General features: G+C 45.7%; 1 protein-coding gene across 2 annotated transcripts in view; it reads right to left on the reverse strand.

Annotated features, from left to right (window-relative positions):
- arhgap29a (Rho GTPase activating protein 29a) overlaps window positions 1–24,125 on the reverse strand; it is a 57,384-nt gene extending 33,259 nt beyond the window's left edge. For both annotated transcript variants that reach the window (XM_080544299.1, XM_080544298.1), the window contains exons 1-3: window positions 23,991–24,125; window positions 22,343–22,805; window positions 466–609 (exon numbers count right to left, since the gene is read on the reverse strand). In XM_080544299.1, the coding sequence (XP_080400425.1) occupies window positions 466–609; window positions 22,343–22,688 (490 nt within the window). In that variant the 5' untranslated portion in view covers window positions 22,689–22,805; window positions 23,991–24,125. The remainder of the gene's footprint in view (window positions 1–465; window positions 610–22,342; window positions 22,806–23,990) is intronic.
- Between the last annotated feature and the right edge of the window lie 278 nt (window positions 24,126–24,403).

Consider the following 24,403-nt stretch of genomic DNA (forward strand, 5'->3'; position numbering starts at 1 on the left):
TCCCTCAGGATGGCACACAATGCACAAAGACTTCCCTCACACACTCCTCTCTCTCCCTCCCCCCCCCCCCCCCCTGCACCTCCAACCACTGTCTGGATGGAATGAGAATGCAGATATCAAATGATTTTTTTTAGATCTTTTTTGTTTTAAATAGGGGGGTTTTGAACTCATGCTATGCACACGCTTCGAAATGATGTTGTGAGATTTATGGTTCTGGAGTTTTCCTGTCAAAGATAATGTTACACCCTGTTATTGAGTCAACTCACGCCTGTAGTGATATCAGAACTCAACTTGCAAAAGAGAATGAGAGAGAGAGAGAGAGAGAGAGAGAGAGAGAGAGAGAGAGAGCCTGAGAACAAGAGAGCTGGAGAAGAGAAGAAATGACAGAAACCAGAGGAGAGGAGAGTGAGGAGGAGGTGTAGGGAGGCAGAGCGTGTGAGGGAGTGTTGGTCGTCAGAAGCTCACCTTTGACCTTGGCGATGACGGTGCCTGCGGCGCTGAGGATGTCTACAGAGTTGAGGGTCTGGTGTTTGCCGATGACGGCCTTCAGCACGCGCAGCAGCTCCCCCAGACGCTCATGGACCACCTGGTGCAGACAGTCCTGCTGCTCTGGAAGGGACAGATAAACAAGATAGAAACAATTATTATGAATGTCATTATTATGATTATTGTTATGATTATTATTATTAGGATTATTGTTATGATTGTTATTTGTATGATGATGATGATGATGATTATTATTATATTAGATACAGATATAATAATAATAATAATAATAATAATAATAATAATAATAATAATAATAATGATAATGATAATAATAATACATTAGACTTATATAGCGCTTTTCTAGACACTCAAAGACGCTTTACAAACTGAAAAGATCGAGTAGTAATAATAAAAAGAAACCCCCAAAAAATAAAAGAAAGTATAGGGGCCTAATTATGCGAGTGCATAATATAAGTTAATATAATATAAAATATAATATTTTATAATATAAAACATTTAGCAATGAATGACAGTTTGCTACCGAGAGCACAGCTTTGGCTGTCCATACACTGCACAGTCCAGGGGTAAGTTTCCTTGGTACCCAAGTAGCTGGCCTGAAATGTTGTTTATTCTGTCTGTTTCCAAGATGGCACCTAAATAGTCCTTGCCATCCTAGGCTAAGGAGTTCATTCATGCCTTCCTTGCTACTGATTCACACAGGTGGTCTTGTAATGGGTTTTACTGGGCAACCAAGAGAAACCAGTCATCAACATTCTCTCTCTACACCAGCCACTCCCTGCCTTCCTTTCTGGCTACATAGGAGCTACGGGGGTCAGCCACTGGACCATAAACGAGAGACACCTTTGTGATGTTAGCGCCTCAGCCAACTACACAGGGAGTTGAGACTCTGTATCTGATAACTCATGTAGAAAACCAACAAGAAGACCTGTAGTGTTGTCTCTGTAATGAGTGGTTAGGTAGTCAGATGTCCTGCATGGTATCTAAGGGATGTGGAATGGACCGTGACTAACTCTTCTTCCACTCCACCACAGCGTTCAAATTCCCTGTTAAATCACTGTGTTAATGTACACTTGGCAAGCTGGCATAGTTAGAGAGTGAGGTCATGAGGAGGCAGTTAAACGGGAGGAGAGAGATGACAAAACGCTCCTCACTGAGATCCTTTTTACAACTCCCTGGCCTGAATCATCTGATTGACCACCGCGGGGAAGTGTGACACAGCTGTGACACGGCCAGGGGATGACTGGTGTTCCCAGAGCCTGCTGGTGAAACTGAGGGCCACAGGGAGGGTCAGAGTCAACACACACACTTGCGCACGGACGTGAACGGGCACGCACACACACACACACACACACACACACACACACACACACACACACACACTCAAAGTCATACTCACACACACATAAATGCATGCACAAACAAACACAACCACACACACACACACACACGCACACACACACACACACACATGCACTCGCATAAACACATACACGGTCTCTCTCTCATACAGTACATCTCTCTCTCTCTCTCTCTCTCTCTCTCTCTCTCTCTCTCTCTAAAACACACACACACACACACACACACGCACACACATGCACTCGCATAAACACATACACAGTCTCTCTCTCATACAGGACATCTCTCTCTCTCTCTCTCTCTAAAACACACACACACACACACACACACGCACACACACATGCACTCGCATAAACACATACACGGTCTCTATCTCATACAGTACAACTCTCTCTCTCTCTCTCTCTCTCTAAAACACACACACACACACACACGCACACACACACAAACACATGCACTCGCATAAACACATACACAGTCTCTCTCTCATACAGTACTCTCTCTCTCTCTCTCTCTCTCTCTCTCTCTCTCTCTCTAAAACACACACACACACACACACACACACACGCACACACACAAACACACACAAACACACACAGGCGGTCAAAGCCACATTTGTGCTGACGGTCGTCCCTGGATTACCCGCCGTATGGAAAAGGGGATCATGGAGACTTTAGCCGTCTCCCGTTTTTTCTTTTATTCGTTCCCCCTCTTTTTTGGAGCGGGACAAAAAGGGCCGGCGGTGGAACTAATGTCGCTGGGTGGACGTGGCTGCCATGACAACACCAGCTGCTCTCTGACCAGGAAACCCTGCCAGCTGACCACTAGGTGACCGCTTCATCTCTTAACTAACCGTCACAACATGTCAACAAGCAGTCGCCCCAACGAGTGAGCCTGTCATACAGGGTTCCCACACCTTCTGAAACATCACATTCAAGCACTTTTCAAGGACTTTCAAGACTCAATTCCTTCAAATTCAAGGGCCCACCACGGGATAGTTTGAGACAGATGTAGATGAGAATGTGTATAATAGGAATGACCATGAACGGTTTGAAAATCTAACAGCATTATGTCGGTTTAAAATCTAGCTAACTAATTAACCGTAGTAACTAGTATGGTTGTTTTATTCCCATCTACATGTTACCTATTATTTCAAGGACCCGTGGGAACCCTGGTCGTATCTTAACTAACAGTCACAACATGTCAACAAGCAGTCGGCCAACGAGTGAGCCTATCGTATGAAGCAACTAGAAGCACCAGGTAAACAAGCTTCTTATGGAAAATAATACAACAAATACTGTGGGAAAATAAGGAAATAAGTAACGACGACGTTCACAAACAAATTCAACAAGCAAACAGGTCGATGTGCTTCTGGACCAACAGGAGGTCAACAATCACACCCCCCCCCCAAGAAAGCTTTAAACGGACCAAACCTTCTCACAGTATCGACACCACCACCACCGCAGGACATCAACACAAGCTTTTCCCCCTAACCGCCTGGATCAACCTGCGCCACCATACCCCCGCTGCATCATTTCCCAGCAGCCTCTGTTGTGTGACTCTGCCAACATCCTCGCTACGGGACCTCGGCAGCCCCTGCTCCGCGCCATGGCAACGGTCTCCATCCGTCTTCATCGTGTGTCAGTCACACAGCCGCCGCTTGTATGGAGAACCTGGTGGCTTTTCTGACGACGGATTCTTTGCTTTTGTCTTAGCCGCCGGGCCCCCGTCAGGCAGGAAGAGGGCCAGACGTGTGCTTGTGGACCCGCGGCGCCCCACGCTGAGACGCCCTCTCCCGCCACTGTAGGTAGAGGAGTAGGACTCCCTAAACACGGGAGTGAAATGCGCAGCTGTGTGTGTTTCTGGCAATACTTTCGATCTGTATCATGGATGCTATGCAAGAATATGCGAATGAATGTAAAGTGATCTACCTCTGTCTTTCTCACACGCACACACACACACACGCGCGCGCGCGCGCACACACACACACACACACACACACACACACACACACACACACACACACACACACACACTGTCCTGCTGGGGTGTTTCCCTTGGAAAGGAGGAGGAGCCCATTCAGCAGAGTGTAGCTGCACCCCCCAGTATGAACCTCCTATCTCTCCCATGCAAACACACACACACACACACTCCCAGTCACAGTCACACTCACACTCTCTCATAGATGCACGCACGCACACACACACGCACGCACACACACACACACACACACACAGATTGAGCCAGGGACTGTGTCACCAGCTCTAACAGCGCAGGACAAGCCAGCATTTAGCAATGCAGAGGAGGAGTCCAGGAGAGAGATGCAGACAGACCAACATCAACATCACCAAAACGGTGTTTATACGCCAGCCAGCCCAACCACAAAACCCCTGTGGAAAACAGACTTGGACAAAAACACAAATGTAAACACAAGCAAACTATAGGACGTTGTAAACCGCTTTCATGAGCAGCTTTTATGACTTCATGTTTCTTTAGGGAACGACAACAGAGTACACAATGACGCGTCACAATGACGACAATACTGCTCTCCCTCGTGCAGGTCATTTGCTCCACAGACACCCCCCTCCCCCCCCCGAGTCTTCCTTACAACCACGTGTGAGGAACCTCAGAGCACAATGACGAGGTGGGTCAAAGTTTACAGCCAGCCCGGGCCTGAACCTAGAGCTCTTAATTGGCCCAGGTCAGATTAAGTCCCCCTTTTTTAAAAGACATAAATACTTTGAATGACAACAACACTCTTACAATGTCCGGCCCCGCATACACTGCCCATTCACACAGTAACAGAATTGTGAATCCCGGGGGGACAAACCTAGGAGCTTGAGGTAGAGGGACTGAGCCCTGAAAAGCCCCACGAGACAGAGGGTCTTCCCTCCCCATGCTCCAGGGGCTTCAATAGCTGTGCTGCTGCAGCCATTTAGGAGCGTCTTAAATGCCACTAATTAGCAAGACGTTAAGGTGCGTCCGCTGGCTCAGCGGGACACAGGATCATGTACGGAGGCTGGTGGTTTAACCCCCACGACGTCTGTTTGAGACGAGTACAATAGGCAGAGGGTTGGTTCCCACCAAAGTGTGATGGGACTGACGAACACACTTCTCACCAGTGAAGGATGCCAGACTTCACACTAAGACCTGAGGCGCAGTTTCACTAGGAAGAACTGAGGAGTGGTTGGGAGAGAGATGTTTCAGTGAGCAAAAAACCTAGAAGCCGGTGACTAAAAAAAAAACTGTTTGAGTGCTGATAACAACCTATAACGCTAGCCAGGTAGAAGATCTTTAGACAACGGAATAAAAAAAAGGGGTGAATTTGTCGGAAAAAGGGGCCTGTTTGAGTGGGGAAACCTTTTCTTTGTCCCGGAGGCCGCGAGCAAACAGTGGGGGCCCCTTGTCCCCCCTCATGGGTCAGCCACATGAAGCATTTATGGAACAATAAATCACTTTTCACGGGAGGAAGGGGGGCGGGGGGCGGGGGAGCGTGGGGGTTGGTAGTAGTCCTATACCCTGCCCTGGGGGTTTTGTCCCAAACGTGCCCATGCACCAAGTAGCCAGGGTTATGAGTGAAGAACAGAGGCATTCTCCGGGGCAAAGGCTGGGTATAGAGGCTAAGGCGATGGGGGATAATAATGAGAATAAGGCTCTGCTGCTGATGAGGTGGAGATCAGGGAACCAGAGACTGCCAGCCAGGACGACCAGCACCCACATTGCCACATTTTAACTCAGTTAGCGTCATGGAAACGCCAGCATTCCAAGCCTGGCTGTGCCTCTTGTTAGGAAGTGGGGCGGGAGTGAGGGAGGGAGGGAGTGAGGGAGTGAGGGGTCGGTATGGTTGCGGGAAAAGGGGGGGGGGGGGGGGGGGGTCCGTAATAAAAACTTAGTCAGATCATTCACCATTGAGATGACACCTCAATACGAGAACATTCAAAGCCCTCAAACACTGAGTAAGGACATCTGATGAGTTAAGGCCGAGCCTCACCCGAGGTCACGTCCCTATAAAGGCCTGAGGAAGCCGACATATGGACCAACCATGCGGCTGGTATCCCAGAATCCTCCTTTTGAGAATGAAACAACTAAGAGAGCACCTTCAGAGAAAGCAGGGGCTCGTGCTCTTGAAAATATGTTTTTTAAATATCCTTTATCTAAAATATCCTGAAGGCACCCGCTTTTCCCCTCTACTGTGTCCCTAAAAACTTATATTGCACCCTTGTACTGTTTCTCTGTTTCTCCAGTGTCTAAATATATTTTTTAAATAAATTTAAAAACTAGGTTTTGAAGAAGGTGATAGAAGAAGGTTTTTCCTTCTATCAATGACCCCGGGCCTGAGCTGGATGACTCTTCCTGCTACGACTGGTGGATTGATGATTCACTTGCTTAGTTTTCAAATGTATTGATTGTAAGTCGCTTTGGAATAAGGCGTCTGTTAAATGCCAAAAATGTAAATGTAAATGTAAATGTAAATGTAAAACGTTGCGTTCTCTTATCCGAAGCTATTGAGTGCCGAAAACAGTGAGTGATTTATTCTCCGTGAACAACGACATTTTTAGAAGGATTGTGAACAATCCGATCTGTGTGGAAAAAAAAAAGATTTCCAAAATGTTTAGGATCCTAAGCACAGATGTCATGATCCTCTTAAATCTTAAACTAACTTCTAATTGTCTCTGATACGATACAATAATGACTTGGCAACATTCCTTTCCCCTGTGACCCCTAGCTATGTTTAGTCATGCATTGAAAATCATGGGAGCGATGGTATTATTTATGCTTCAAAACATTGGAGAGGACAGAGGGACAGAGGGGGCTTAATGGCACAAAGCAAGTGTGAAATCACTAAACATGTCACAACTGAGTCCGAGGGAGCCCGGTCAAACCCAAGGAGCTCATACGGGCCGGGTTAAACATGGCGCTGGCCGGGTTAGCCATGACTAACGTCAATCAGCCACTGTCTCAACGTGTCCCGTTGAGTCCACTTCCATCTGGACATTCCAATGACTCTCCCCTTAGATAACCAGTCAGGACTTCAGCTAATCAGCTAATCATTCCAAGAGTAAAAACAAAACACGGTGCAGCAGCTTTCAGTCACGCTGCCGCATGCTCCTGGAACAAACTCCCCCCTGAAGAAATCAAACAGGCCCGAACCCTTAAAATATTTCAATCTAAGCTAAAGACCTTCATGTTTTTGCAGCAGTTATGATTAAACACAAACACTTCTATCAATGTCTTTTTTCCATTAACTATTGTCTTAAATGTTTTATCTATTTACTTCTTATATTTGCCTTTATTCATTGTGATTGTTATTTTCTTACTATGCTGCTCTTGCTGTATTGTTTTAATAATGCATGTAAAGCACTTTGAATTGCCCCTGTTGTATGAAATGTGCTGTACAAATAAACTGCCTTGCCTTGCCTTGCCTTGCCTTGACTTCAGTATGATCACTGTAGGAGAAAAAAATAAAAAGGTGCAATCCTTTCAAGCTGAGGGAGAACAGTCATCCGTAGATAGTTTAAAGAGGCTACTACAGCCACGTAGGTTGAGGATTTTCATCGAATGAAATGTTAACACTATTTTTCCATGTCAACCCTGACACACCATCACCACCATCACCAGCCACCTCACCGTATGCCGCCACACAGCCAGTGCATTTTAGCACATAGCTACAAGCCTCCCGTGTGATTTGAAACCGAGGTACATTGTGCAGCCCGCTCCAGGACTGCGTCTTTGTGGAAGTAAGCAACAGGCCCTCCTACTAAACCAAATCAGCCATTACGGCCCCAACTTAAAGGGGCTACACAAAATGTACCCAATTAACCTTTAACATGCGGCTTTCCAGTGGCCAGTGTAGTGAAATGTCGTGACTGACCCCCCCCCCTGCCCCCCCCCCCCCACACACACACACACACACACACAAACCACCACCCTCCGAAAACACTTCCTGTGGCCACTGGCCATGGTCCACCCCTGCGTCGGACCACCGGCGGTCCAGTCTAAGGATTAGGAGATTACACGCCACTGGAGAAGTGGGGGGACCTTTGCCTTCAGGGACTTCTCTGTGTGCCAAGACATCCCCTGCTGCTCCACCTTTGAAGCCTCTTTCCCATGACTGCACACACAAAGACCCAGCGTTTAAAAGAGCTTCTAGCCATACACACAGCACCTTCCGCCTAGGTGGGGGTCTCTATTATACTCCCACTCTGCAGGCAGGCCCCCGCGGCAGCCACACAGGTTAGCCGTTGGCATGAGAAAAAAAATAAAATCAATTATGCAAAAAGGGTCTCCTCATAGCCCAATAAAGGGCTGGGAATTTTGAGGTCACTGACATTTTGGTTTGGTTGACAGGGAATGTTCAGGATGATCTGACGGAAAGAAAGATGACAGGGTTATGATTTCGGAAAAGAATGTTGCAGTAGGCATACAGTAGATGTCAGGCTGACATAATCTCAAATATCATATCATGTTGATCATGAATCGATTGTCATGTAGGGCATCATCATGATTACAAACAGACTTTTGTCGAAACCACGTTACAGACTGTGATGGGAGATAGTGATGTTGTTTAGCTACCCTGCAGTGCACAATTTAGTGAACCAACACTAGCTGCTTGGCAAATTCTGAAACAACTCATTGGCCTCCAATGGTTCCCCTGCAGCCCATAGGTGAAAAGGTGAAAGGTGATAGGTGAAAGCAATAATGGTGACCCTGCACCTAGCAGGAAGATAGGGCTCCTCCTGCCATATTGAATTCACCTTCATGTCCTGTTTTCCACCTGAAATTAAAAGGTACGGCGGCATATATATCTTGTGATACTTTTATTTAGTGTTTAGGAAAAGAAATAAAACACATTATGAAATCCAAAACCTGATTTAACGTTATTCATTGGCTCCTGATGAAAGCTATCTGGACGCTAAAACACAATACTCCTCAACTCCCGAGGGAGAATTTCTCATGAAATATTCCCAAATCTCCTTTTCCAGCCAACCACCATGTTTACCCTAGGATATTCCTCTCTGGTCCTTTGCATATCAATGAGATGCTTAGCGTGGAGTCAAGAATTTGCTTTTCCCCATTCATTTCTGCTCGGAGCTGTCTGTCACATTGAGGGAAGACAGGCAACCTTTCTCTCCTGAACCCCCCCCCCCCACACACACACACACACACACACACCCCTCCTGTTTGTGCCGAGCTCTGAAGGCTGGCATTCCAACTATGCTTTCTTTAAGACAGACTAGAAAATCCCCCCACAGTGCGACCACTTGCTGGCGGGCCAAAATGTGAAGGCATTAGCCTGGCGAGACCGCAGATTGTGGCACTGTTTAGCATGGCCGGGGTAACTCTGCAAGCCAGGGAGCTGGGCGGCTTTACAGGAGCTAAGAATGGAGAACCTCCAATGAACAGGCCCCCTTCAGCACACCTGTCACAGGGAGAATGGAGGCGAACGTAGCGCTGAGGACAAGAGGACTTTGTTTAGCTTTGCTAGCATTCTTAATCCTGAAGGGAATGGAGGCTGGGGACGCTGGGCGGTTTGGGCGGTGTACTGTTTTCCTGAGCCCCTCCAACAGGATTAGCCTCGTACTGTAATACTGTGGCTGTCGTAGCATGTGGCAGGTCCCCGTGAGTGAGACGTTTTGAAGAACGAGAGTCTGAGGCCAGAGATATCCTTCTGTATTCTGGACAGAGAGAGTCGCCGGTGCCCCCGAAATTTGCGTAAGGAACCTGGAGACGACGAACTCATTTGCACTCTGCACTCGAAACCCCCATTATCCTCGAATGAAAATAATCGTCTTATGAGGAAATCTAATTAACGTTTCAATGGAATCGTTGATTTGGGGAAGGTGAAGGAGACCCTACTCTGCCGCATCTGTAATTCCTCTTGAAGCGACAAGGGGCGTCGAGCGACTTCAAAGCACCCCGCTTCACCCGCGGGTCCATTCAATGTCACCACTGTAGGGTGAATCATCGGATCAGACATGATCAATGCTAACGTGTTAGCGTTCTGTTGGGCTATGCTGTCGAGGTCCTCCTTGTGAGCCTGTGAGGTTGGATGGTGATTAGAACATGTGTCAAGTCTCTCTACCGGGGCCTCTGGAACATCTTCATGCCAAAGAGGCCTAGTCTCTCTATTCACAGGCCCTGTTATGAATTATGGAGATTTGGGGCTCCCGGCGGCTAAATAGATTCGGTCACAACAATGGGGGCCAAGGAACACACTTTATATTTGCTCCATGGAGGTATTGTTTCCCTCCGGTCGAGAAGGTTCAGAAGGGAGATGCTTGTATTGTTAAACATGGGCTCTACTCTTTTGGCGGTTCGCTCTAACCTCTCTTTGGTCCCACCCCCTCCACCCCTCCACCCCTCCACACCCTCCTTTATGCCCCTCCAAACCCAAAGACCTTGTTTGCGTCCCCCGGGAGGTTGGACGCTGTACGCTCCTAGACACGCTTCACGCTCAGTCTGTTCACGTTTTTGTTTACCTCGGCATACATACATACATTCACGTTTCTGGGCTACTGAGTGCTTTAGCATAATTGAGGACGATGGGTAAAGACAGTGGATGGTTTATCCCACCCGTCTCTCCCTTCGGGTCGCCTTGACGATAACGAGTTATGAGGTCTGCACAGCGTGGGCCCTCTCTCCACACATGCAAGCGTGCCCCGAGGGTCCAAGCCCTAGAAGCTGAAACAAGCTAAAACAAGGCCAATTAATGAGATAGATCCAAACACACAGTGGATCCTACAGGTCGTTAGTAACTATTAACTGGGCTGGGTTTGGGTCTAATGCTCAGTGCTCGTCCACTCAGTGCTATGGTTCCACATCGTGAGCTTAGAATTATAAGGTTCTATCTCCGTTTAGGGCAGTTCAGAGATATTGAGTGTCAAAGTTTTTACATTCCATTATGTTTTGTGAGATGGAACCTTTGTATTTTATTAATTACTAACTCAAAAATGTCAACATTTTAAAAATAACACCACACAGGCATTAATAAACACCTAATGGATCAGATTATGTAAAAAACTAAATTTGAACAAAAATGGAGATAGAACCTTATAATTCTAACGTCACGACATTCTGGTGTGTATTTAGAATTAAGGCAAAAGATGAGCTCTTATTGCCATGCATGTTGGTAAAGAGTACGGGGAGTCACATTAATTCTGCCTATTTCTAGACATCTTTACTCCAGCATAGGACTTGGGGGAGGCAGATCCGGGGCCAATGAGCCAGTCCTCCGATTTCTACCTCCACCAGCCTCCGCTGGGTGGTCAAATATGCTGTCTTGGTTTGTGAAGTTGGGTAAATGTTCTACTGGACATGGCAACAATTTTCACTGTAATTCACTAATGTTCTGTGTAACAGCATGGCAGTATAATGTTTTCTACATTCATTAAATTTAAGAATTGACCATAAATTAATTCAGTTCAGGGCTCGACATTAAGGCATAAAGTACATTTTATGTTCGGACAAGTGCAAAAAATGAAGTGGCATGACCACTTTACTTTAAACTTTGAAATCGAACGTTCTCTGGCGTGCACGTAGATCCACAGTTATTGTTGGAATTGGAATGTAATGTATTACTGGCTTGTAGTGTTTTAGTAGACAGACAGACAGACAGACAGACAGACAGACAGACACACGCGCGCGCGCCGTCATATTTGGACAAGTAACTTTAGCTCTCGGACAGGTAAAAGATAAGTTCACTTGTCTGAAGGACAAGTGCCTGAAAAAGGGTTAGGGTTAGGGTTATGTCAAACCCTACAGTTAATTTAGAAATGCTAAAAAGGGCAGTATCTCTGGACCCATTAGGTAAGTAACAGGTGAACAAATGTTTGGCCAAGTTGATGTCTGGCCCTCTACCCAGCTCAGTGTGTTGATGGCACAAGACATACAGTAAGTTCACATTGTCAGTATAAAAACAATGGTGTTTACAGGATAAGCTCATGTTTGCAGTTCTGTGTGAGATCCACTGTACTGAGGAAAGGTAGTGTTCTCACGTATCACAGCCACAGTATAATCAATCAATCAAACAAACAAACAAAATGAAGCTCAATATTAGGAAATGACAACATGAACTGTATTCATATGACTGAATGTTCAAAAGAGGTTAAGTCATATCAACTGCCACAAAATCTATCCCCTTTATTTGAAATGGAATCAGTCCTCTCCTCTATGAAAGAGTTGCTGTGAACAGTAGCACCCCGCTACAGCACAACAGACGGGGAAAACCTGTGTTGACAGATCAGTCTAGTGCAACATAATTGTAGGGTCAGCAACTCACAGCACTTCTAGCATGATTCACTCCCTTAGGGACTAACAGGGAGATTGCAGGTTGCGGGGAGCTGCCTCTGTTGATCCCTCTCCCACACTGTTGGTTACAGGTGCCGCCCCACATTGGGGCCCACACAATCCTAACAAGCGTGTAATTGTGAGGCTGGGGCAAAGAGGAGAGACATAAGGCACACAACTTCCCCTCTGGTTCCAAGTTGGAAAACAACATCCTACAAATCTTTGCCTTGAGTGTGGTTAGGCCATTAAACTCGACAAATCACTACAAATCAGCATGGAGCAGCCAGGAAAATGGCCACCCGCAGCCAGCACACGTGTGCACAGGGGGTTGTGACTTCTGCAGAAACATTTTACCACCGCTCATTCTGTTTACTATATATCATTCTGTTGACTATATATATCATTCTATTTACTATCATTCGGTTTACTATAGGCTATATCATTCTGTGTTTTGCTCAGTAGGGGGATACATATTCAGACCATATGGCACCTTGGCCCACACTTCCATATCCTGCTGGGCCAGCTAATCTACACAATCCCCTCATGCACGGCCTCAACAAGTAATGCAAGGCCATGGCACCTGGGTTAAACAAGACCCCAAAAACAATTAAGCTAATGTAAGAAATCCCTTCAAGCTGCTTAGCCGTATGTATGCTTCAAACGAGATATGTGAACTAAAAAAAGAAAAGAAATAAAAAGGCTAGAGGATAGAATGGTCTTTTTTTTCTGATGGTACCGAACCTGGAGTGCAACTAGAGCTTCAAAGCGAGTTTGAATTGGTCAAGGGAGGCCCATCCTAATTTACAGTGTCTTTAAATAAGGCCTGACTCAAAGCAGCCATAAAAGGAGCCTTTTGGGTGAAGAATTAGCTTGAGATGCTTTTACAGTGGACCCCAGACCCAGAGGGATAGGCCATCTAAACAGAGCTCCGCAGCAGCCATTGAAAAGTCTGTAACCGCTAGTGAAACGACTGAGTGGGGCTAATTTTAGGTTGGCATTTCACGAGCGGTGTTTCGACCACAAATCACTAAAACAGCGTTTCGTTTTTTTCTCAAAGGACCTACAACAGAGCCGCTTTCCCACAAAGCTTTGCTATCTTGAAGGAGGGGCCAACAAAAAAGAAGGTTTTCTCTCATGGTGTAGTACATTATTACATTGACATAAAAAAAAAAATTTAAAACACTGAGAAAAAGAGTGTAAGGCATATTCAAAAGTCACTCATTACCGAACACAGAGTCACTACTGTTCTGAGGATTATCACATGGGAAGAAAGGAAAAGAGTAATTCCCAAAACATTTCTGGAAAACTGCCAGGATGAATTACTCACGGTGACATATAACAGTGTCTCACTGTGCTTTACACAACACCTGCGGAGCCGCACTCAACAGCTACCTGTTAAACATTAAATCACAACGTACATTCACACTGTGTGAAAATCGTGTACAGGGAAACACACCCTTATCAGCATACCAGGTGATGTCACCAAGTAATACATGACTCATTCATTCAACTATTCTAAACAGGAAGAGGAGATGAGTCAAACAGACACAATAAATGAGGGAGAGGAGAAGATGTTTGAAGCGGAGAGCAATTGGCAGCGAGGTTATGAACAAGGTCCAGTCAATGTCAAAGCGATGGCAAACACGCACACAAGCTAACGGAGGGGAGGCTAGTGACTCACACAGGTGACTCACTTCCAAGGCTTTCAATGAAGACATTGTGACAGAAGACATGCTGATGAAGCAAAAACAGTCATAACAAAAAAAAACATGACATTCCGATGAGATGAATGAAAGGTGAAATATGTAGGCTTATACATGTATAGCCTAACTGTAGAAGATGACCGACGTCTCACCACAATTAAAGGGGTTCCCTGTGTATAGCAAGCACATGAACCCACCCTGTCTCTGATGCTCCAGCTCAAAAGGCTAACTGCCTCACACACTGAAGCCCCTTTCACACATACAAGCCTTCCCAGTAGATTCCATGACATTTCCAGGGTCGGTGTAAGTGTAAATGGGACTGCCCAGGAAAATCCGCACAGGCAATTTCCCTGGTCGAGACCATGTATAATTCCATGAAATTTGCGGGGTTGCTGCATGTCTGAATGGACCCTGATTATTGCCTGGTCAGTCTCCTTTCACAGCTGTCCTGCATCGCGCAACCAGCAGGGCAGAGCGGATAAGAACTGCCCCAATATCGCTACTGCTAAATATAATTCCACAACTGGACACTACCGGTACTTAATTTCCAATCATAGTGGAGATATGATATATGGCCAATTTATATATATGAATGGCTTTTTTTAAAGGCATTTTTAACGAACTCCCAGCAGAGTCAAAACACGAAATTCTGTTACCCCTAAAAAACACAGCAAAAGAAAATCACATTTAACCGAGGGACCAGAGGGACCCCTAACTCTGTGGCATATTGTGGTGCATCTTGGGATAGAGGAGGTCCTAATCCCCTCCATCGACTCTGACTGCTACCCACAGTGTGTAGCGCAGACCCTCCACACACACTCTCTTGCAGAACCCCATTACTTAATGCATTCCCATCAAACGGAGCCTGCGTGGAGAGTTGGAGGGACTCATTTATTTTTCCTCAAATTAGAAAGATCAATGGAACTTTTGAATCTCCCAGTAATCCTGAAAGTACGCTGTACAACAGGAATAATTGATTGCGTGTCTATCTTGTATGTCCTCCGAATTGGGGAGCTCACTGTTAGGTCAGAGAGAGATGTAGATTTAATGAGAAGAAAATTTAACTCTCGGAATGAGCACAGACCAAAGTAATGCAGCTCTGTCTGACTAAAGTCTTGTTCTGTAGACCAGATCTACAGATTCCACATGTTATGTAGTGATATTGTGCCACACAACCAAGAATAGGCTTTAAGTTCACAATCAAAATGAGATTTTCAATCTGTGATTGAACAAAATCTTTAACCATGGATACCAGTGACAGCATAGACTCCTATTGAGGTTATTACACCCCCTTTTGACCTCCCCCCCCCCCCCCCCCCGCCCCCCCCCCCCCCCACACACACACACACACACACACACACACGCACACACACACACCACACATACACACACTCTATTGCAAAAAAACACCAAAGCGGCATCAACGGCTCAGGGCCGTTGCGAACGACAAAGTGTGGAGGAAAAAAAATGACCTAAAAAATACAATTCAACATTTTCTTTTCACCACAAATTCTTTTTTTTGAAGAAAGGGTCCCGCATTTAGCAACTGTTGATCCAAAGCACTAAAGCAACAAGTGAGCATTTGTTCTGTAGGAATGTAGGGTATGTGAGAGGGGGATGGGAGCGGGAGAAAACCAGCCGTGCTGTGGGGAGGCAGAGGAGCTCTTTTCCCACCCCTATCACAATGATTAGCTGGGCTTGTGCCTGTGGCCATGCAGTACAGGTCAATATTGATATAGCAGTTAAAAATACACTCAGGTTCCCCTGTCGCAGGTTTTTACTGGGGAAATAACGGCGAACGAGCTGACCGCAACATTTAAAAAGCATGAAAACATTTGAAAGGAATACCCATTATACAAAGCATATCAATTTATTCGCATAAATCACATTAAGAACAGAAAAATCCGGTCAAATGAAGCAATATTTCCCCCTTTAAACAGATCCAGTTATGTTTCAAATGAGAACTGGGCTGTACACATTTCCACCTTTGATGAAGGAATATCTGATCTATTTGAGAGGCGATATAGAACTGGATTGTATAACTTGAGCTAATATCATCATCGAACTCAATAAGTGTGCTGACATATATATATACATATATATATACATGTATATATATATATATATAAGAGTAGCGAGTGGACTTGGGGCTGAAGGAGGACCCTCTGTGTCAGCGTCTGAACCTAGACAGACCAGGGTGACTGAAGCCTAGACTAACAGACCCTAACCCTAACAGACTGGCCTGTCTAACCCTAACCCTAACAGACTGGCCTGTCTGGACTAACAGACCCTAACCCTAACCCTAACAGACTGGCCTGTCTGGCCTAACAGACCCTAACCCTACCAGACTGGCCTGTCTAACCCTAACCCTAACAGACTGGCCTGTCTAACAGACCCTAACCCTAACCCTAACAGACTGGCCTGTCTGGCCTCTGAAGGTGTCTCTGAAGGCTTAGGTCAGAGGCAGGAGTGTCCATGCTCTGTTTGGTCTCAGCGCTGACAGCGGGGTCATAGACCAAGCCTCCACAGTGTCGTCCTATGAGATCTCAAACATATATCGTGACGTTAGAATTATAAGGTTCTATCTCAATTTTTGTCAGAATTTTGTTTTTTACACAATCTGATCGATTAGGTGTTTATTAATGCCTGTGTGGTGTTATTTTTAAAATGTTTACATTTTTGAGTTAGTAATTCATAAAATACAAAGGTTCCATCTCACAAAACATAATGGAATGGAAAAACGTTGACGCTCAATATCTCTGAACTACCCTAAACGGAGATAGAACCTTATAATTCGAAGCTCATGATATATTGACACTCCATGAATGAGCAAATGCATCCTGGTGTGATAGGCCTGATTTGAACAAATGATGGAAATCGGTTGTGTTTTTTGAAACATGTATGCTAACCTGCAGAACCTCCACACTGTGATGTCAACAGGTCACCTGAAATGTTCCTTAGCGCTTCCTGCAACACCCTGTTCTTTTTCAGCATGATTGAGTAATGTACTGACGGTGTTGTTTTCCATTCTTAAATGGCTGACACACGAAACAACCATCATTCTACTTCACTAAGTCCGTAATGACAAAAACACCACGCTGACAGTCTGACGCACCTTTTCTTCAGAGTACAACACTAGTACACGTCTTTAATAGTTGAAGACACATCAGACTCCTTCCAAAACAATTCCTCCACAGAAGCAATGACCCCACACTGCACTAGCGCACTGCACTACCCATGTAACAGTTTTAGGACATTCCCAAGGTTAAATAGGACCATTAAACTGTTGCAACCTTCTAGCAATGGAGTCAATTAGATAACTGTCATTTGGTTATGATTACTAGCGTAGGTAGAGATGGTCTTTATTCTTGCAAAACCTGCTAAAGGGGATCAAATGCAATAAAAGCTCTGTTCTTACTAGTGATGCTCCGATCTGATCGGCGCCGATCAGTATCGGCCGATATGGCCTTGATCGGTTTTGATCGGAGTTCTCAAAACGGCCGATCAAACATGACCGATCAGTTTACAAAATGGCGTCGCCAGTCTGGAAATATTACACAGTGTCGGAAAGAGACAACAAATATGCCGTTTGTAATGTCTGCTCAAAAGAAATACCTTGCGGAGGAACGCACGCAAGGTCTTTCAATACCACGAATATCATACGGCATTTGCTGCGTTCGTCGATTCGCTCAGAGAGCGCTGAAGCGCACACTGGGCTCGACGTCATAAAGGGACCGAGTGCTTTGATTGGACGAGAGGCGTTCCACGAGTGCTGGTCAGAGTTCCAGCGCGACTTCACGAGCGTAGTGTAGGTAGTGTTCACCGACGTCATGTGACCCCGCGAGCAGGAAGTCACTTGGCCCATAGCAACAACAACTATTAGCGTGTGAGTTTTAGGTCTTCCTCTGTGCACCTTGCACAAGTGTAGATAGCGAGCGACTTTTCAGCAGCAGGACATATTTGAGATGATAAGAGGAACAGGCTGAGTGCCAAAAACGCTGAGATGCTTGTATTTCTCAAGGCTAATCTGCCAGTGATGCTGCTTAATCAGAAGTAAGGTTTGAGTCTGAAATCTCCTTAGGTGCAATGTTTTGTTTTTTTGTTTTATTGATTATTGCTGACTTGCTGTCTTATCTCCTCCTAAATATGACTTGAAACTGACTGACTTGAAACAGTATTTTATATTTGGCTATAGCCTGTTTATGTTGCAGTTTAGTTTGGGTATGTTTATTGTTCCTCAGGAAAGCTACAGTTACAGTATAAGCTCCAAGTTCTCTAAGAGCCCCTAGTTCCTCTCATTCGAGTGGAATGTTGCACATTTGATGTGACAGTGTACATTTTATTTATTATGATTTTTATTTTCACATTTTACTTGTTTTTCCTGAAGTAAGCTACAGGTGGTTGTGAATTCAATAAAACAGATGGTCGTCAATTCATGATACTTTCTCATCTCCTAATTTCATTTAAATACTTAATATACAATGTCAATGGTGTTAAGAATAATTTAAAACATAAATAATGCTACACAATAAATAGAATGCTTCAATTGCCATTTTCGACGCTGTGATCGGTGATCGGTGATATCGGATCGGCAGATCACTGATTCCAGTGATCGGTGATCGGTGATCGGCACCAAAAACCCTGATCGGAGCATCTCTAGTTCTTACCACCCATTACACATGGTGTATCACTGACCTCCGGGCCTCGTCAGACCCACGAACGACCGTTGTGACCCCAACTAGGAGAAATCCAATCCAATTACCGACATGTCCTTCACAAGTGGCCACTGGACAAGGTCACGACCTCGACGGAAATTCAAAACTCTCCCTGCATTGTCCAGACATCATAATGAAAGCTGTCTCGAACCCTTAACCACTGCTCACAACAAAAACAAACAGCGAAAGCCAGCTTGTTTTTTGGAACACTGAGTAAAAAAACGGTTCCACAGAGAAGTCTGTCTCTCAAAGGACCGACGTAAAAAAGTGGGTGTGCGTCACTGGTTACCATACTAAATTTGAACTGCGACTAACTGACAATCACCATTTAAGGTGACGTGCATTTATAAAAAAACAAAAATGAAAAGCTGTGTTTAAAAAAACAAAGCATTCTTACTGGGGGCTGGCTGTGATATCCCCTAGGGACTTGTCCCAGGGCTCCTGCTATTCTTAACATGGGAAAGTATATTTTCAGCCAAAAACTGCCAGTTGGCTAAAAAACATGCTAGTGGAGAAGCAGCTTGAGACAATGGGGTGTCAGCCTCACATCATTGACCCGTGACTACGCTAGGCTAACTGTTCCACAGTCCATAGCCCGAATATTATTCTTGACTATTGGGGTCTGCGTGGCAAAGAGAGGTTTCCCTCTCTCTCTCTCTCCATGAATGGCCAGGGGTAATGAGAACCTCCGGCTATTGTGAGGCAGCGCAGAGACAATACACTCATCAATTGCAGGGGATTTAAATCACAACCAATCACAACATAAGCCAGTGATTCACAACAGTGTGTTATTACGCTCTGATAAAGCCCCACCCACGCAAACTGCCAGCAGTTACATTTTTGAACATGTTTATTGACCCATAACACAAATCACTCTGATATGATCACTATCATGAAGTTAATTTCCTCAAGTCTATATTAGGAGAGTCCAAATGACTAAAGTGTGGCCTGTGACTCACGTGTTGTATATGGAGTATAGAGACAGTAATCATCAGCAGAATGTTAAAACTGTCATTGCTGTCAAACATGGTGTTTTATCTCTACATCACGACTACTGACTGATGAACCCTTTCCTGCTGTCTAAAGCCAAACTAAAACTGGGGACCCAAAACATACTTTTAATAGCAAATCTGATTTAGAAAACACATTTCTCACACAGCACATACTTTTCTTCATTTAGCATGGAGTAGAGTGCTAAATCATTTAATAGAAATAACCTTGTGTTATCATTTCACAGAAACAGAAATAACCTGGTTTTCTGTCAAACATTCCCTAGTTTCCCATTCCCCTTCAGAGTAAATCTCTGTTTGAAGAACGTGAATCTCAGAGCTTCCTTTTCTCTACGCTGCTCCGGATTCAATTTCCTGCCGGGCAATTAGTCTGCTTTCCTCAATCTGCCCCTTCCTGTACTTAGCCTAAATGTGGTAGATTACTGGAATACTCACTCACAGTCACATGTTATGCTTTCAGTAACCTTATTTACATAATTAGGTCTATGAGTATACTAATTACTAATCTGCAGTTACATTAGTGTCTGTGAACGTTCCGCCAGGTGATTTGAATTCAACTTCCATTCTTAAAACGTAAAAAATCCGGGTAGAAAAAAAGATTTTGTCATTGCTGGTTCCATGCACTGAGCAACATGATGGCTTACACATGAGAGCGGGCTGAAGGGACAAATGCGTGCTATGACAGCAATGCAAACTTGTCACATAGTTGAGTGCCTCTGTGCCTGTGAGTAACAATTTGCATGAAAGATGTGACCAGGAAGTCAACCGTTAACAGACCAAAAAACAAGACATTTAAATGAGTTGTGGCTTGTTGGGGGTAGGCTACATGTAAACGTATTTAGAAGACATCTTCTATTAGCTAATCTTGTTTAATGAATTAACCCAAAATAATGCCAGAGGGGTAACTCTAACAGAAACCCAGGCATTAGAGTCTCTCACTCGGAGTGAGAACCACAAACTCTCCCAACACATCGCTGATTTATGACTTTGATCTGTGGGCCAGTGACAGCCCCACTCTAAAGTCCCTCAAGCTGAAAAACTCTGGTCACAAGTCCAACCCCTCCAAACTGATGGCCTGTCCAGCCAGGTCAAGCACCCTCTCTGACCCCTCCAGACAAAAGGCAGACATTCCATCTGGGGCCTGGAGGACATGGCACAGTGCTAAAGGGAGAAGGGTACCACCTCCACCACCACCACCACCACCCACCACCACCACCACCACCACCACCGTTCGCCCCGCCTCTCAGACTAGTCTTACCCAGGGTAGGGATTAGCAAACCTGGGTCTGATCCAAAGGGCCCGACCCAAAAAGCACCGACACAGGAATGCAATAATCACACACGCAAAGTGCAATCTCCATGTCTTAATCTGCACTTACTCCTCAATTTTAAAAGCGTTTCCCCATGGTTTTAGAAATGCTCCACTTAAGAATACTGATGGGCAAGTAGGAAGCCCTTTAATCACAGAGGGAGTGTATTACTCTCTGGTAGCTCGGGTGGAAATAGTCTCCCAGATGCCGATTTTCATTTTCATTCATCCTTTATGTTTGTAATGTGGGGATGAAGTGGTTTTTTAAAGACTTAGGGAAGATGGTATATATACAATGTGTACAGGATAGCTATAGCCAGCACTCGAGTTGAGGGGGGATGAGGGGGGATGGCATCCCCCCTGAAATAAAAACAGTCAAAATCATCCCCCTTCTAAAACTCCATCCCTTATGTCATTTTTATCAATGAACGTGGTATTACCGCTATTTCAACATTTGGGCCTAGTTTTGCGCATATTGAGTAAAATACTGTGGGCGAGGGGGGGGCACGCACACATGCAATGACATTTTTCCCAAGTCACTGACACTGAAGTCACTGACGCTGTGGGGATGCTAAAAGTGTCCCCATTATGATCAAATCCACCATCCCCCCTGATTTTCTTTTACAACTTGAGTACTGGCTATAGCGTATACTCAGTGGGCAAATCTGCTGTTCCTCTCACCATAAAGCGCCCCGATATCCTAAGTCTTCTCCACACCCACCGGAGACTCTCTTTCCCACTGTGCAATCCACAGACTGAATTCTTTGAGAGGGAGGAAGGTGCTGCTGAGGACCTAACAACTACAGAATACATTCTTACAAGCTTCTTCATACCGTACCAACAGCTGCTTAAGGACAACTGTGTACATGAACTACGTTACAGCCTCAACAATGCCTCGACCAATGCAAACAACAAAATGTGGAATCACTCCCAAATATTTAGGAACTGAGTCCAGATTTTCACAGCCCCTCAGTGAGTGACAAACGAACGGCTCTTATACAAGCTTGAAAACATTCCTCACTTTAGTATTTGAGGGTTAATGAGCACAACACGGCCGTGTGAACCTGCCCTGTAGTATGAGAGATGAGGAAACAACCGACAGGGACATTCACCCCATAGGAGAGAGATACAGAGAGAGAAAGTAAGATAGAAGAGTGAGAACGGGAAGGCAGGGAGGCAGGGAGGCAGGGGAAGAGAGAGATAAAGTCGGGTGAGTGACCACACGGCCAAGGACGGTGGGACGAAACAGGTGGGTGGGGAGGGACTGTTTACCCTAAGGGGAGTGTAACAGTAGTCGTGACAGCTACACTACCCTCACTGTTCCACCGTTACAAGTAGTTCCACCTGATGAAGCTGGAGATCCCCCCCCCTCCCCCCCCCCAAACACGGTGAAACACAAGTACCGTGGTCGCAGGCCGTCACGACCAGACTTGCGCTTAACTTCCAAACTCACCGTTGGAGTGGAAAGCCTCCTTGAGGTGGAGCAGGACGTCGGCGAACCGGCGCACGTCGTTGACCAGTTGCATGATGTAGTCGGGGTCCGCCGCGGGACCGTCCACACTGTCCGAACCGGAGCTGATGGAGCTCAGGGAGCTGCTCTTGGCCGCTCGACCCACCAGCCAGGGACCCGTGGCCAGGGTGCCTGTACTAGTGCCCGTGCCCGTGCCAGCGGACATGGGGAAGAAGTGGGAGTTGGAGAGTCGTGAGATGCCCACGGAGAGCTTGTTACCGCCGCCGCCGCCACCACCGCCGCCTCCTCCTCCGCTGCTCTGACGCAACATCCCCACCGCAGCCAGCATGCCCTCTCCCCTCTCCCTGCCCTGGCCCTAAGCCCTCCTCACTCCTCTCCTGTGATCCTGTCGGGGGGGGTTTAGCCTCTCAGATCCCACCCTGCTCCAGAGCACAGATAGATGATCCTGCAAGAACCAGAGAGAGAGACAGAACGAGAGAGAACGTTTTAAGAAATGTATTTCTGTTTCATAGTGTAGTAGATTAAGATCAGGGTTATTACTCATTAACACACACACACACTCACTCAATCAACTTTGAACCTTGTCAAAATCAACCAAATACAATAACATTCTCAGAGCTTTGTGTCAATGGTAGGATTTGTAAACTCTGAGTGAGTGAGTCCGCTGGTGGACACAAAGGGGTGTCAGGACTGGATCTATTTAGAGAGAATGTGCTCTGTAACAAGGCAACAGGGCTTTTCAGACTCCACTGTCTGCCTACGCTCTGAAGCATAATGAGTGCTTGAGAGTGCACTCTTTCATTTGGCTACTAGAGAGAGTGAGGGAGAGAGAGGGAGAGACAAACAAATGCAGACCAAACCAGCCCCTATCATCTCAACATTACACATCTCATCACTGTGGTGGTTCTAATTGGGTCTTCCCACACACCCCAAGTTCTCGCCCACACACAACTTTACGGGACGGCCACAGAGAGCAAAGAGTGCACAAACACAGAGAAACACAGACACACACACACACACACACACACACAGACATGCATCACATACTTAGGCTACATCACACATACATACATACATACATACATCACACACACACACACACACACACACACACACACACACACACACACATACACAGTTTGTTGCTGAGTGTGGAGCAAGATCCCAAAGCATTTCACTGTGTCAATTACAACTGCATGCGACACATGTGACATATACAATTTGATCTGATTTAGATTTAGATTTGACACACAGACACACAGACACACACACACACACACACACACACACACACACACACACACACACACACAGACAAACACACACAATCGGATGAGGGAACAGTAATCGGTGATCCTGTTGTCAAAGGTATTATTCATCTAGTTTGCATCTTGCGTTACAGGGATGCAACTTTCAGTCGTTTCATCGCCTTGACCATGCTCTGTACCTATCTGTGTTCCAGATTTTGGTTTTGTTCCTGATTATATCTCTGTAAGCAATCAATCCAAACCCAGTTAAAACATGCATGATGTCCCTTCTACTCCACACCCCGAGAGTCCTGATAGATGGGACAACTAACTCACCATACACCCGAAAAGTAATTGGGACACTTTAAAGCACAATTACACACCTGCCGTACAGTCCTGGGACATCGCACCTGGAGGAATCCCTCTTCCTTCTTTACTCTGGATGAACACAACAGAATACACCTTTAGGATATTCCCGATCCCCAGCATCCATGCACGTAGCTACACCTCTCTCTCTCTCTGCATACCCCCGATCTCTACGGAGTAACGATGTGTGTGTACCCGTGGGAGTGGGAGTGGCTTGTCTTGATGTGGGAGGGGCTTAGACAGTTAAGGGGAGGGGCTTATACAGTTAGGGGGAGTGGCTTACGGAGTTGGAATTTGGGACCAGCGCCGCGGTCAGACTGTCTGAGAACGAACCTCCTCCCTCCTCCTCCCACGTGACTCAGGAGGGAACTCGTGATTGGCTGTTCGAGGTGACGAGGGGTTAAATATTTGGGGCCCTTACCCCTAACAA

Source organism: Nansenia antarctica (assembly GCF_963989245.1).
Source record: "Nansenia antarctica genome assembly, chromosome: 13".
Taxonomy (NCBI): Eukaryota; Metazoa; Chordata; class Actinopteri; order Argentiniformes; family Microstomatidae; genus Nansenia; species Nansenia antarctica.